The 16,597-nt window shown below is 43.1% G+C and overlaps 1 protein-coding gene across 5 annotated transcripts in view; it reads right to left on the bottom strand.

The window, feature by feature from the left end:
• ATRX (ATRX chromatin remodeler) overlaps positions 1-16,597 on the bottom strand; it is a 284,854-nt gene that overhangs the window by 70,294 nt on the left and 197,963 nt on the right. For all 5 annotated transcript variants that reach the window (XM_079765243.1, XM_079765244.1, XM_079765245.1 and 2 more), the window contains one exon: positions 8,220-8,328. In XM_079765243.1, coding sequence (XP_079621369.1) covers positions 8,220-8,328 — 109 coding nt within the window. The remainder of the gene's footprint in view (positions 1-8,219; positions 8,329-16,597) is intronic.

The raw sequence follows: 16,597 nt of genomic DNA, 5'->3' as shown, positions 1-16,597 counted from the left end.
AAGCACCTATCCTATCTAATAAAAGAGTAATGTGCAAATTGACCATCACTCCAACACACAAGATGGCTGCCCCCATGTGGACACAAGATGGCCACCACAAGATGGCCAGCAGGGGAGGGCAGTTGGGAGGGACCAGGCCTGCAAGGGAGGGCAGTTGTGGGCAATCAGGCCAGCAGGGGAGGGCAGTTAGGAGGAACCAGGCCTGCAAGGGAGGGCAGTTGGGGGCGATCAAGCCTGCAGGGAGGGCAGTTAGGGGTGACCAGGTCGGCAGAGGAGGGAAGTTGGGGGTGACCAGGCCTACAGGGGAGGGCAGTTGGGGGGGGGGCCAGGCCTGCAGGGGAGGGCAGTTAGGGGTGATCAGGCCTGCAGGGGAGGGCAATTAGGGGCAATCAGGCTGGCAGGGGAGGGAACAGTTAGGCATCAATCAGGCTGGCAGGGGAGTGGTTAGGGGGTGATCAGGCTGGCAGGCAGAAGCGGTTAGGGGCAATCAGGAAGGCAGCGAGCAGTTGGGAGCCAGCAGTCCTGGATTGTGAGAGGGATCCCAGATTGGAGAGGGTGCAGGCTGGGCTGAGGGACACACCTCACACCCTCACCCCCGTGCACGAATTTCATGCACTGGGCCTCTAGTTCATAATAAAACCTCTCAGCAAATTAGGAATAAAGGAAAATAGAGGTAACTTCCTCAGCTTGATAAAGAGTATCTATATAATAAAAGCCTAAGAGACCATTACTGCGGAACGAGCAGAACAACCGGTCACTATGATGCACAATGACCATCAGGGAGCAGATGCTCAATGCAGAAGCTGCCCCCTGGTGGTTAGTGCACTCCCACAGGGGGAGCACCACTCAGCCAGAAGGCCAGTTCATGGCTGGTGAGCGCATTAGGAGAGCCTCTCCCTCCTCCACGGCAGCGCTAAGGAACAATGAGCCAAGCGGTAAGGAGCAGCGAGGAGGGCGGTAAGGAGCGAGGGGTCCTGGACTGTGAAAAGGATGTCCCCTGAAGGGTCCTGGACTGTGAGAGGTTGCAGGCCAGGCTGAGGGACCCTGGCCGCAGTGCACGAATTTCGTTCACCAGGCCTCTAGTCTACAATAAATCTAGAGCTAACATTCTAGTTAATCAACACTGAATATTCTTCTCTTAAGTTCAAGTAGAAGGTAAAGATCTCTACTCTCATCACTGCTATTCAACATTCTACTGAAGTCTACCCAGCGCAATAAGGCTAGAAAAGAAAACAAACAGCATACAGACCAGATATAAAGAAATAAAACTGCCCTAGTCAGTTTGGCTCAGTGGATAGAGAGTCGGCGTGCAGACTTGGCGGGTCCCAGGTTCGATTCTGGTCAAGAGCATGTACCTAGGTTGTAGGTTCCTCCCTGGCCCTGGCCCACGACCTGGTTGGGCACGTGCAGGAGACAACCAATCGATGTATTTCTCTCACATCAATATTTCTTTCTGTCTTTCCCTCTCTCTAAAAATCAATGGAAAAATATCGTCGGGTGAGGATTAAAAAAAAAAGCAATTTGGTGGAGGAAAGAAAACTTTTTCAAAAAATGGTCATAGAGCAATTGAATATCCACAGTCAAAAAAAAAAGAGGAAAAAAAAGAGAAAAATGAACTCAAGCTAAATCTAACATCTTATAAAAAATTAATGCAAATACACTCAAACTTAAACATAAAATGTAAAATTATAAATTTTTTACAAGATAACTCAAAATCTTCAGGACCTAGGGCTTTGGTCAGAGTTCTTAGCCTAGACACCAAAAAGCATGCTAAAAAAACAAAAACACTGACAAACTAGACTCCATCAAAATTAAAAATGTTTGCTCTGTGAAAGACCTTGTGAGAGCATGAAAAGACAAAGCACACACTGGCAGAAAATATTTGCACACCACATATCTAACAATGACTCATCTACGACCGAACAGCCGAACAACCGAACAACCGGTTGCTATGACTTGCGCTGACCAACAGGGGGTGCACGCAGAACATGGCGGGCAGTGGCCACAGTGGGATGATGGAGCAGGTGAGCAGGGGTGCCAGACCAAGGCGGGGCACTAGTCTCTGTCATAGGGGCGAGCCTCTGGTGGTTACTGAAAATTCTTTGCTCACATGCGCCACGGTACCACCTAGCACTTGCACCTGCTGCCGGCGACAGCCCTGGTCACACCTGCTGCCAGTACTGGAGCCGCCGCCCGCACCCACTGCCAGTGTCTGGCACCAGCCCCATCAGTGGGTGATAGCGGTGGCTGCTGGCCCCGATTATCCCTAAGGGCTTCTCCACCTCCCCCTGCTTCTGAGGGCCGATTGGGGATGGCAGCCACCTCACGCACCCACTGACGGCACCAGCCCGCTCACATCCACTGCTGGAGCCAGCCCCAATTGCTCCGCGCTTTCAGAGGGTGCAAGCATGGCTGGCACCATCAGCGTGTGGGAGTGGCGGGGGGCGGCCGGAGCAGGGCTGCCAGCAGACATGGGACCAGGGGCCGCGGCTGAAAGGGCCAGGCAGGGGCACGGAGGATGGGCTGAGACTTCCCCCTGTGCCCACCACAGCCTTGAGGCTCACAGTTCCTTTCAAGGTGCACGAATTCGTGCACTGGACCCCTAGTATTATATAAAGAATTTTCACAACTCAACAATAAAAAAACAAGCAATCAAATTAGAAAATGAGCAAAAGACATGAAGGAACATTTCACCAAAGATGATATACAGATGGCAAATAAACATACGAGAATATAGTTCAACATAACCAGCCATCAGGGAAATGCAAATTAAGACCATGATGAGATACCACTTACTACACACCTATCAGAACAGCTAAAACGAAAAACAGTGATTACATGAAATGCTGATAAGAATGCAGAGAAACTAGATCTTTCATACTTTACTGGTGAGAATATAAAATGGTACTGCCACTCCGGAAAACATATTGGCAACTTCTGAGAAAAACTAAATAGTCACTTATGATGCAACCTAACAATGTCACTCCTGGGCATTTATCCTAGCAAAATGAAGCCTTAGGTCCACACAAAACCTGTACATAATGTTCAGAGCAGCTTTGTTTGTAATAGCCAAACCTGAAAGCAACTAAAAATGCCCTGCAATAGATGTACAATTTGTATTAAACAAACTGGTACATCCCTACCAGGGAATACTACTCTATAATAAAAAGGAATGAAACTACTGATATATACAACTTGGACAGAACTAAAGGGCATTATCGCGAGTGAAAAACACCAATCTCCAAAAATCATGTACAGGATGATATCATTTCTAGAACAGTCTCAATTTGACAAAATTACAAAGATGGAGAACAAATTAGTGGTTATGGAATATTTCTGTACCTTGATTGCAGTAGTGGTTATAAGAATGGTGCTACAAATACATAAACATACACATACATTGATACATTCAGGTATGTAAGATGTAACTATTAGGGAAAATTAGGTGAAGGGTTCATACAAACTCTCTATACTATCTTTTTAAGTTCCTGTGATTCTATAATTATTTCTAAATATGAAATTAAAAAATCAGTATCAAGTTAAATAAGGACCCTGAGACTGTTGAAAACTACCTCCTAGACACACAAGACAACATTAAAAATGGTCATTATTTTAAAGTTCATCGTACTGTGTTTTGCCAACTGCTGCACCATAAACAAATACTATATTTATATTATATTTTCTGAAAATTACTGAGTCATGAGAAAATAGAACATACATAGACAGCAGACAGTCATAATCTATAACACTTACCAGGTGTACCAGATAATAATGGCAGATTTTGTAAACAAAGAAAACATGATAATTTCAAGAGAAACATCAAAAGTGCTTTACTCAAAGTAATGTCCATTGCTAGCTACACATTTCCCCATCTTTCAGGTAATTTGTGGATTCCAATAGAACTTTTCTTGTTTTGAGGCAAACCATTCAGAGACCCAATTTTGACTTCTTCGTACCTTTTGAAGTGCTGCTCAGAAAGTGCATGTGCCATTGATCGGAACAAGTGATAATCTGAAGGAGCAAGGTCTGGTGAATACCGTGGGTGGGTTAATACTTGCCAGGCAAGATCTTTTAACGTGTCTTTAACTGGTTTTGAAGTGTGTGATGGTGAATTATCATGAAGCAAAATTACTTTGCCGTGTCTTCTGGCACATTCTGGTCATTTCACTATCAAAGTGTGGTTCAAATTGATTACTTGTTGTCGATAGTCATCAGTATTAATGGTTTTACCTGGTTTTAGAAGTTCATAATACACCACACCTTCCTGATCCCACCAAATGCAGAGCATTGTCTTCTTTTCCAAGCGATTTGGCCTTGCAGTCCATGTTGGTTGTGCTGGATCAACCCATGATGTTGTGCATTTCGGATTTCAAAATAAACCCACTTTTCATTGCCAGTCACAATAAGATGCAAAAAAGACTTGCTTTCATGCTGAAGCAACATTTTACTGATGACTTTTCAGTTTTCCATTTGTCTTTCGTTCAGTTGATGTGGCACCCATTTTCCTTCCTTTAAAGTCTTTCCCATTGCTTGTAAATGATCAGAAATTGTTTGCTGAGCAACGTTTAATCTTTCTGCAAGTTGTTTTTGAGTTTGACACGCATCTTCATCCAATAATGCTTGCAATGGTTGGTCTTCAAACTTTTTCGGTTGACCTGGATGTTCTTTGTCTTTCACATCGAAATCATCACTTTTAAAGCGTTTAAACCAGCGTTCACAAATATCTTGAGATGGAGCATGTTCACCATAAGCTTCCCGAAGTATTCAGCAGCACTTTTCTTCAAAATAAAGTAATGAATTAAAACTTCCCGCAAATGCTCTTTTTTTTTGGTACGAAATTCGACATTTTTTAGTGTAGGAATATCTATAATGTTAACACCTTCAGAAAATTTGACATATGAAGTTTTGAAGCTTGCTGTCAATACAACAAAATAGCATATATATCAAATCGCATATATATCAACATATGTGTAACTCCATCTACTGAATAAAAATCCGTATTATTAACTGGTACACCTGGTATAGATAAATACAGACAAGTTTAGCTACTTAAGAGTAACCCCTCAAAAGCTATGATATGTATATATCCTATATAATAAAAGGCTAATATGCAAATAGACCGAATGGCAGAACAACCAAACAACCGGTCGTTATGAGGTGTGCTGACCACCAGGGGGCATGCACGAAACATGGCGGGCATCACCCCCGGTGGGATGGTGAGCAGGTGAGTGAGGGCGCCAGACCAAGGTGGGGCTGTCATCAGGACGAGCCTCTTGTGGTTACTGAAAATTCTTTGCTCCCGCACCGTGGTCCTGCCCAGCGCTTGCACCTGCTGCTGGCGCAGGCCCCACTTGCACCCGCTGCTAGCACCTGAGCTGCCGCTTGCACCCACTGCTGGTGCCCGGCACCAGCCCCAGCCCCAATCGCTTGGTGCCATCAGCAGGTACGAGTGGCAGCTGCCGGCCCCAATCGCCTCTCAGGGCTTGTCTACCTCCCCTGTTCCTGAGGTCAGATCAGGGCCGGCAGACGCCTCTTGCACCTGCTGCCAGCGACGGCCCCGCTTGCAGCGCTGCCGGTGCTGGAGCTGCCACTTGCACCCACTGCCAATGCCCAGCATCAGTCCCAATCGCTTGGCTCCCTCAGAGGATGTGAGCAGCAGCTGCCAGCCCTGATTGCTCCTCAGGGCTTCTCCACCTCCCCCTGCTCCTGAGGGGCGATAGGGGCAGCAGCTGCCACTCACATCCGCTGACAGCGCCAGCCCCACTCGCACCCGCTGCTGGCACAGGCCCCAATTGCTCTGCGCCTTCAGCAGGTGCGAGTGGGGCCGGCGCCGTTAGTGCGTGGGAGCAGCAGCAGCTGGAGTAGGCTGCCAGCATACAGGGGGCCACAGTGGAAGAGGCCAGGTGGGGGCACGGAGGATGGGCCGAGACCCGCCCCTGTGCCTACAGCAGCCTCACAGCCCACAGTTCCTTTCAAGGTGCACGAATTTGTGCACTGGGCCCCTAGGATGTATATAAAATTAATTTGAATCAGAGACACTTCTTGGCATATGTTGGGAATGGGGGTTAATTTGCTAGTAAGTAAGCCAAGCTGATAGCTCAGCATCCACATTTGTTTCCTACTCATCATAAAATATGAAATGTTATAATAGAAATTATATGCTACTGTCATATTTATAAATTTGGGAAACTGAGCAAGTCAAAGGTTTAGATTAAGTTTGAAAAATTACTACTTTATTTTTTAATCCTCACCCAATGATATTTTTCCATTGATTTTGAGAGAGAGTGGAAGAGAAAGGGAAAGACAGAGAGAAATAACGATGTGAGAGAAACACATTGATTGGTTGCATCCTGCATGCACCCTGACCATGGCCAGGGCTGGGGAGGAGCCTGCAATCCAACGGAGGTACATGCCCTTGACCGGAATCAAACCCGGGGGCCCTTCAGTCTGCAGTCCGATACTCTATCCACTGAGCCAAACTGGTTAGGGCAAGTGTGACAAATTAGATTAGGGTTACTCAGTTAATAAAATTACTTCTTCACACAAATAATAATTTTTAAAAACATGGTCAACAAAATATGTGTATTTATATGCTTTAAAGGTATTTAAACATATGCTTTAAACCTTTGTACTCGCTTTTTTCATCGAGCTGCTACCGATGCTAACCGTGTCGAGTCACACTCGACATCCAAGTGCAAAAGGTTAAAACTTTACTGTACTCAAGCCATCCCTCTGTAAGCTCTCCCAGACTCTATACATTTTAAATACCTTCCTATGGCACAACTATAATTTCTCTAGCCTTACCCCTAGGTATAGTTTAGTACTCTGCTAGAAGTAACATAAGTTTTACATACACAATATAATATCTTTCATACTTTAACACATTTATGAAGGCATTCCTCAGCCACCTTGTCATTAAACTAACTCCATTTCTTCGTCTTTTTCTTAAAGGCCATGCTTTCACACACGTGTGTGTGTGTGTACATATATTTATATGTATGTGTATATATTTATTTTTTCTTCCAAATGAAGTTCAAGTCTGTTAATTGCTAAGTTAGAAGCAACACCAACAACACATATACAGCAAACCCTATACCTACAGTGGCTTAAAGTCCAGCTGATCCCTGAAAAACATGGGTTTGAACTGTGTGGGTCCACTTATATGTGAATTTTTTACATGTAGTTTTGCTTCCTTAAGATTTTCTTAATAGCATTTTCTTTCCTCCAGCTTACTTTATTATAAGAACACAGTATATAATACATATTATATACAAAATATGTATCAGTTGACTTTTTGTGTTATCAGCAACACTTCCAGACAACAGTAGGCTATTAGTAGCTAAGTTTTGGGAGAATCAAAAGTTATATATGGATTTTCAAATGTGGGAGAGGGGTTGGTGATCCTAACTCCCACATTGCTCAAGCGTCATGACTCAAACTTCTATAATAAATAGAGAGATCAGGAATACTTCGTTAACTTTAAAATCCTATAACATGTTTGTAACCAAAGATGATAAAAAACGGCTAATAAGCACATGAAAAGACGCCCAACATCAATTATCATCAGGGAAATGCAAATTAAAATAACATGAGGTATCATTACATACCCATTAGAGTGGATAAGATAATTTTCTTAAAAAGATGGTAATACCAAGTGTTAACAAGGATGCAGAGCACCTGGAACACTCTTATATTGCTGGTAAAAATGAAAAATTGGACAACTACTTTGAAAACTGCCTGTTTCTTACAAAGCTAAACATAAACTTACCATATAACCCTGGAATTACACTCCTGGATTTTTATTGCATTGAGTAAGTATCTATGGATCACACAAAAACTTATACATGAATACTTAGAGCAACTTCAATTTTAATTCCAAAACCTAGAAACAACTTAAATGTCTCTCAAGTACAAATAAATTATGATACATCCATACAATGAAATATTACACAATAAAAAGGAACAAACTATGGACATATATAACAATATGGATAAATCTCAAATGCATGTGCTTTGTGAAAGAAGTGATATTCAAAAGGCTACAAATTGCATGATTCCATGAATGAATTTCTTCAGGGGTTGATGAGACCATTTTACATTTCGACTATATCTTGCAATTGTCAAAAATTGTAGAAGTATACACTAAAAAGAATGAATTTTACTGTATGTAGATTTAAATGATTTTTAATAACTCTACACAAACAGAAAAGGTTTTCTACCTCACATTAGTTTCATCATTAAATTCTTCAGCCCATTTTTTCCTTGATTGTGCTGTAGTAGAACCATCTAAACGGTAATAGTCAATGTTTCGGAGCCACTTCCCTTCACCTGAAAATTTAACAAGAAAGAAAGAGATTTGATATATACTGTTCTTCTAGTAATAACAGATTTTCTTCCTTGCTGAATGTTTAAAAGCTGGTTATCTGTACTCTATTTGCATAGCAAAACACATTTTTTTAATTAAGGGGTAATTCACTGTATTACAAATAAATTTACCACATATTTCCTTCTACGAGATATTGAATAACAAAGATACTTTAAAAAGTATAGCATCTACATGTGAATTTCTTAACACACTGACTTGACTAGAATCCTTTAAAACTGTCAAAAGAACATGTTAAGCTGCATTATGCCCATGAAGCTTGTTTTTATTGAATCTGTAAACATCCAGGTTTTCCCTTCTTATTAACAAGTTGATACTGAGAAGATAAAAATCAGACATATAATACAATTACTCATTCACTGAACAAATATTTACTGAATGCCTATTATGTGCCAAAAGTATTCTATTGCCTAGCAACAAATATTGGCATATGTTCCTATTTTATGACAACGGTTGTGTGTGTGTGTTTGTGTGTGTGTGTGTATGTGTGTGTGTGTGTGTATAATGATTGCAACTTTGTAAGTTAAACAGTGATCAGACACATTGCCTTTTGTACAGTGAGGTGAAATTTTACCCAGTACTTAAACTGATACTAAATTACCAAGGGATTAAATGCTTATGACATGTTAATATTTTCTCAAACATAATTTCTATTCCAATTCTTTAACTTTCAACATAACACTATTTCACCTTCAAGAAAAACTGACATCGTATCCTAGAGTCTTAACATAAAAACAAGTTGGCAAAATGAAGATTTATATATTGACATGTTTATTACTTACCTATATCTTTTTTGTTTTTTTCTTATATCTTCACCTATCCTGACAACCTAGAATTTCCTTAATAAAAATTCAGTAATGGCTAAGAAAGTCAATTTGTTTATTTAAGTTTGTATCTTTTTTTTTAATCCTCACCCTAGGATATTTTTCCATTGATTTTTAGAGATAGTGGAAGAGAAAGAGAAAGACAGAAATATCGATGTGAAAGAAACACATCGATGGGTGCCTCCTGCATGCACCCTGACCAGGGACCAAGCCGGGGAGGAGCCTGCTACAGAGGTATGTGCCCTTGACTGGAATTGAACCCAGGACCCTTTGGGAAATCGCACCCGAGACCCTTTGGGGAATTGAACCTGGGACCCTTTGGTCCGCAGGCCAATGCTCTACCACTGAGTCAAACCGGCCAGGGCTTTATCTTTCAACTGAAAAAAAAAAAAAAAAAGGCATACACATCTAAGAAAAAAAGAATTTGAGTTGGATAGCAATGTAAGAAACAGGAGTCACATTTTAATTAACTGTTCACTTCAACAGGATAATTATTAAAGTAAATATGCTAATCATAATTGAACAACATATACACTGAGTGGCCAGATTATTATGATCTCTGAACGCATAATAATTTGGCCACTCAGTGTATATCCTATATAATAAAAGGCTAATATGCAAATTGTCCCCTCGACCAGGAGTTCGACCAGCAGGCAGGCCAGCCAACCGCCCATGTCCCCTCCCCCTGAGTGACAGATTATTATGCGTTCAGAGATCATAATAATCTGGCCACTCAGTGTATATTTTAATAAGTATTTCAAGATACTCACCTTTCCATAATAATACAAGTGAACAACTTTTACCATCACTTTTGTGAATCCAACAAATAAAAACTGTGATATAGTCAGTATAGGTTAGTAATAAAAAATATACACTTTGGAGTCAGATGTCCTGAGTTTAAATCACAGTTTCATCATTTACTAGCATTTTCACTTAAGGCAAAGTAATTAAACTTGTTGTGCCTCAGTTTCTTTATCTTTAAAAATGGGGGACAACAAGTGTACCTATTGCATAGTATTACTGCTTATTAAATGAATTAATATAAAAAAGACCTCTTCAAACAGTGCCTGTGACATAGTAATTAAACTTATTGGTTACTTAATATAATCACCCAAGATTCCATAGCTAATTATATCTATCTCTATTATGGCACATATATGTGTCTGATCCCTCTCTATAACATGATTTTCTGTAATACACCTTGAACCTAGTTCAGTACCCAAAACACAGTACTAGTAGTCATAGTAGTAGTAATAATAGCAGTAGCAATAGCAGCAGCAATAGTTGTAGATACTCAAAAGATAAACTGAACTAATTGATGGTTAAAACAAATATTTGCTGGCCCGGTTGGTATGGCTCAATAGTTGAGTGATGACCTATGAATCAAGAGGTCATGGTTCTGGTTCAATTCCCGGTCAGGGCACATACTCAGGTTGTGGGTTCGATCTCTAATGGGGAGGGGGCATGCAGGAGGCAGCTGTTCAATGAGTCTCTCTCATCATTGATGTTTCTATCCCTCTCCCCCTCTCCCTCTCTGAAATCAATAAAATATATAAAAACAAGTATTTGCTGAAGATAATTTATAAAATTAGATATGAACTAGTAAGCATATGGGAAAATATTCAACCTTATCAAAATAAATAATATAAATTAAACAAATTTTAAATTAAACAAAAACAACTGTTCTTACCCATGAAAGATGAAAAAAATGTAGTTACAGTACTACAGGTATACAGTAATATGTGCATTTTGCTACTTTTTCATGATTTTAGAGTAAATTGATATAACTTTTTTTGTAATATACCCTTTAAGATAATGAAGCACTGTCAGAACATAAAATCTAACTAACAAAACTAATACACAGTTATAATAGAAAAACATACTTATAGTTCTGGTCAAGATGGCAGAGTAGGAAAACACTGTGCTTGTTTCCTCCCACAACAACATCAAAATTACAACTAAATTACAGAAAACTACCTTTCAAAACTATCTCCAGTCTAGCTAAACAAAATTCCTATAACTAAGGACATAAAGAAGAAGCCACGTCCTTACTGGTAGGAGGGGGGCAGAGAGGCAAAGTGGGATGGACCCACACCCACACATGCCAGTTACATCAGGAGGGCTATATCTGCTGCAGAGGTATACCTGAGAAACAAGGTGACAGCCCCACACTAAGCACTCCAGCTCAGAGCACCAGTGCCAGAAAGAGGAGTCTCCACAATGTCTGCCTGAAAATCAATGAGAATTCCATCCAATTGAGACAGAAGGCTGCTGCAGACCCAGGTGTCCTCTTAAAGGGCCCACACAGAGACTCACAAAAACTCGCTCTAAGCTCCAGTGAAGTGACAGCAGGCAAAAAAAGCACCAGGGACATTCAGAAAGGAACTAAAGTTTTTGGAGGGGAAGCTTTCCCCTGAACAGAAGTGCTGGCAGGCACCATTGTTCCTTTCTTGATTCTTCCCCTCATGCAGTCTGCAGGCAAAGGCTGGTGCCAAATCTTAGCTTCCATTAATCTAACACTGCTCGCCCCACCTCATCTGGCTCAAGTGACAAGGGAGATAGCAATACTGGGCCTCACAAAACATCCATTACATAGAGTAACCCTGCCAAGACTTGGAAACACAGCAGATCTACCTAATACATAGAAAGAAACACAGGGAGTCAGCCAAAATGGGGAGACAGAGAAATATGTCCCAAATGAAAGAACAGGGCAAAATAACAGGAGGAAATAACTAAATGAAAAAGAAGCAAGCAATCTATCAATTACGGAGTTCAAAACACTGGTTATAATACTCAATAACTTAGAAAAAGAATAGATGAATTCAATGAGAACTTATACAGAGATAGAAGATAGAAACCATTAAAAAGAAATGGTCAGACATAAAGAATAATTATATAGAATCAATAGTGGATTACATGAAACAGAGAATCAATTCAGCAATGTGAAGACAAATTACCAAAACCACCCTACTGGAAAAAACAAAAAGAAAAAGAATTGTTTTTTTAGCTTATTTTGTTATTTTTATTTTTGTAAATCCTCACCAGAGGATATTTTTCATATTGATTTTTATTTTATTTTTTAATTTCTTTATTGATTAAGGTGTTACATATGTGAAGAAGTTTAAGGGACCTCTGGGACAACATTAAACATAACAACATTCGCATCACAGGTGTACCAGAAGCGGAAAGGAAGGAGCAAAAGATTGAGAACGCATTTAAAAAAATAACTCCTAAAAATTTCCCTGACCTGGAGGATGAAATAGGCGTGTATGTCCAGAAAGCATAGGGAGTACCAAATAAGAAAAACCCCAAAAAGCCCATCCCAAGACACATCACAATTAAAATGGCAAAGGTTAAAGACAAACATAGAATCATAAAGCAACAATGTATATGTGTGTGTGTGTGTGTGTGTGTGTGTGTGTGTGTGTGTGTGTGTGTATCCTATATAATAAAGTGGTGATATGCAAATTGACCATCACTCCAACACACAAGATGCACGCCCCCATGTGGTCAAAGATGGCCGCCCGCATGTGGACACAAGATGGCCACAAGATGGCCAGCAGGGAAGGGCAGTTGTGGGTGATCAGGCCAGCAGGGCAGGGCAGTTGGGAGGGACCAGGCCTGCAAGGGAGAGCAGTTGGGGGCGATCAGGCCTGCAGGGGAGGGCAGTTAGGGGTGAAAGGGCCAGCAGAGGAGGACAGTTGTGGGTAATGAGGCCTACAGGGGAGGACAGTTGGGGGGGACCAGGCCTACAGGGGAGGGCAGTTGGGAGGGACCAGGCCTGCAGGGGAGGGCAGTTGGGGGCGACCAGGCCAGCAGGGGAGGGCAGTTGGGGGCAACCAGGCCTGCAGGGGAGGACAGTTACTGGTGACCAGGCCAGCAGGAGAGGGCAGTTAGGGGTGACCAGGCCAGCAGGGGAGGGCAGTTGGGGGCAACCAGGCCTGCAGGGGAGGGCAGTTGGGGGTGACCAGGTCAGCAGGAGAGGGCTGGCAGGGGTGCAGTTAGGCATCGATCAAGCTTCAGAGTGGTTAGGGGGTGATCAGGCTGGCAGGCAGAAGCGGTTAGGGGCAATCAGACAGGCAGGAAGGCGAGCAGTTGGGAGCCAACAGTCCTGGATTATGAGAAGGGGGGGTTGTCCCTCAGCCCAGCCTTCACCCTCTCCGATCTGGGATCCCTTGAGGGCAATCAGACATCTCTCTCACAATCTAGGAATGCTGGCTCCCAACGACTCGCCTGCCTGCCTGCCTGATTGCCCCTAACCGCATCTGCCTGCCAGCCTGATCACACCCTAACCACTCCCCTGCCAGCCTGATCTATGCCTAACTACTCCCGTGCCGACCCGATTGCCCCTAATTGCCCTCCCTTGCTGGCCTGGTCACCCCTAACTGCCCTTCCCTGGCAGCCTGATCACCCGTAACTACCTTCCCCTGCAGGCCTGATCACCACCAACTGCCCTCCCTTGCTAGACATCTTGTGGCAGCCATCTTGTGTCCACATGGGGGTGGCCATCTTTGACCACATGGGGGCGTGCATCTTGTGTGTTGGAGTGATGGTCAATTTGCATATTACCTCTTTATTATATAGGATATATTTACTTACTTACTTACTTACTTACTGATTTACTTACCTACAAGGTAGCTCCCATAAGCCTGTCAACTAGTTTCTCAACAGAAACTTTGCAGGACAGAAGAAACTGGTATAAAATATTCAAAGTGACAAAAACAAGGACCTACAATCAAAAATACTCTTTCTAAGGCCACGCGCCCCTGGGTCTGGGTGAGGCCACGAGCCCCTGGGTCCGGGGGAAGCTAGATTCCGGGTCCGGGCGAGGCCGTGTGCCCCTGGATCCGGGTGAGGCTGGGTCCCGGGCCCGGGAGAGGCCACGCGCCCCTGGGTCCGGGTGAAGCTGAATCCTGGGTCTGTGCGAGGCAGTGTGCCCCTGGATCCGGGTGAGGCTGGGTCCCAGGTCCGGGTGAGGCCGTGGGCCCCTGGATCCGGGTGAGGCCACGCGACCCTGGGTCTGGGAGAGGCCACACGCCCCTGGGTCCGGGTGAGGCCACGTGCCCCTGGGTCCGGGGGAAGCTAGATTCCGGGTCCGGGTGAGGCCGTGTGCCCCTGGATCTGGGTGAGGCTGGGTCCCGGGTCCGGGTGAGGCCATGTGCCCTTGGATCCGGGTGAGGCTGGGTCCCGGGTCCGGGTGATGCCACGCGCACCTGGGTCCAGGTGAGGCCACGCAGCCCCTGGGTCCGGGTGAAGCCGTGCCCCTGGGTCCGGCCGAGACCAAACCAGAGGGAGTCGGACCTGCATTACCACCATTTGTCCACCATCCAGAGCTGAGGGGTCAGTGCCGACATGTACACATAAGGAACTGGTGGACATTGATATTGGGTCTCAAAAGAACTGTTGGTCCAGAAAGAAACTCACTACAGACTGATTCATTTGCCTGTCAGCATAACTATTATTGCTCGTCTCACATTCAGTTCTTATAAGTATATCTCTAGTGACACATGATCTCGCTCATCTAGGGGAAATGATGAACAACATAGACTGATGAACAAGAACAGAACCAGAAACAAGGAGGCATCGATCGGACTATCGGGCCTCAGAGGGAGGATAGGGGAGCGTGGGGGGAGGGGGGAGAGATCAACCAAAGGACTTGTGTGCATGCATATGAGCCTAACCAATGGTTAAGTTCAACAGGGGGTTGGGGCATCCGTGGGGAGGGGTGTGGGATGGGAATGGGGGGATGAAGACAAATATGTGACACCTTAATCAATAAAGAAATTTAAAAAAAAAGAATACTCTTTTTAGCAAAGCTATTATTTAAAACTAGAGGCCTGGTGCACAACATTCGTGCACTGGAGGGAGTGGGGGTCCCTCAGCCCAGCCTGCGCCCCCTCACAGTCTGGGACCCCTCAGGGAATGTCCACCTGCCGGAGATCGGGCCTAAGCTGGCAGTCAGACATCCCTCTTGTAGTCCAGGACCCCTCACTCCTTACCGCCCACCTGCAGCGGAGGCGGGAGTAGGCTCCCGCCACCTCTGCTGTGCTTGCCAGCCATGAGCCCAGCTTCTGGTTGAGCGGCGCTCCCCCTGTGGGAGCACACTGACCACCAAGGGGCAGCTCCTGTGTTGAAATTCTGCCCCCTGGTGGTCAGTGCGCACCATAGTGACCGGTCGTTCCGCCGATCAGTCAATTTGCATATTAGACTTTTATTACATAGGATTAAAGGAGAATAAAGAAGTTCCAAGACAAGAAAAAAACAAAGGGAGTTCATTAGCACCAAACCAGTATTACAAAAAATGTTAAAGAAACTTCTCTAACATGAAAGAAAAACAGGAACACAATTATAAAAAAAATGGGCCAGTGGTTCAGTGGTTGAGCTTCTACCTATGAACCTGGAGGTCACAGTTCGATATCCAGGCAGGGTATATGCCCAGGTTGCAAGCTTGATCCCCAGTGAGGGGCGTGCAGGAGGAAGCTGATTAATGATTCTCTCTCATCATTGATATTTCTAGCTCACTTGCCCTCACCCTTCATCTCTGAAATTAATAAAAGTATTTTAAAATAATAATAAAAAATAAAAATAAATAATAAAATAATAATAAAATAAAAATCTCTAAGTAAAAGAAAATGGCAAAAATACATACCTACCAATAATCATTTTAAATATAAATGGTTTAAATGCTCCAAACAAAAGACATAGGGTATCTGAATGGATTTTAAAATAACAAGACCCATATATATGCTATCTACAATAGACCCACCTCAGAATGAAAGACACAAACAGATGGAAAGTAAAGGGATGAAAAATGATTTTATGCAAAAGCAATTTTAAAAAGGAGGGATAGCAATATTACAGCATAAAAATAGATGTTAAAGGATATAATAAGAGACAAATAAGGATATTACATACTGTTAAAGGATCAAAGCAACAAAATGATATAACCCTGGTAAACATTTGCACACCTAACATATAAGCAACACATCAATAAATAGATTATCCAGACAGAAATTGAGGAAACAGCTGCCTTAAATGACATAGACCAGATAGATTTAATTGATGATTTCAGAGTATTTCACACCAAAGCAGCAAAATATAGATTCTTTTCTCATGCACATGGAACATTTCCTAAGATGGAGCATATATGAGGCTATAAAACAAGTTACAGTAAATTTAAGAAGACTTAAATACTATCAAACATCTTCTCCAATCACAGAAGTATTATACTAAAATCGAGTACAAGCAGAAAACTGAAAAACACACAAACACTTGGAGGGTAAATACCATGCTAGGAAACAATGAATAAGCTAACAATAAGAGCAGAGGAGAAATCAAGAGTCACCTTGAGAAAAAAAAATAGATGGCGACCGGCAGGAAGGTAGGGAGA

This window comes from Cnephaeus nilssonii (genome assembly GCF_951640355.1).
Source record: "Cnephaeus nilssonii genome assembly, chromosome: X".
Taxonomy (NCBI): domain Eukaryota; kingdom Metazoa; phylum Chordata; class Mammalia; order Chiroptera; family Vespertilionidae; genus Cnephaeus; species Cnephaeus nilssonii.
The sequence above is the reverse complement of the archived record's forward strand: the minus strand, read 5'-3'. Positions and strand labels throughout refer to the sequence as shown.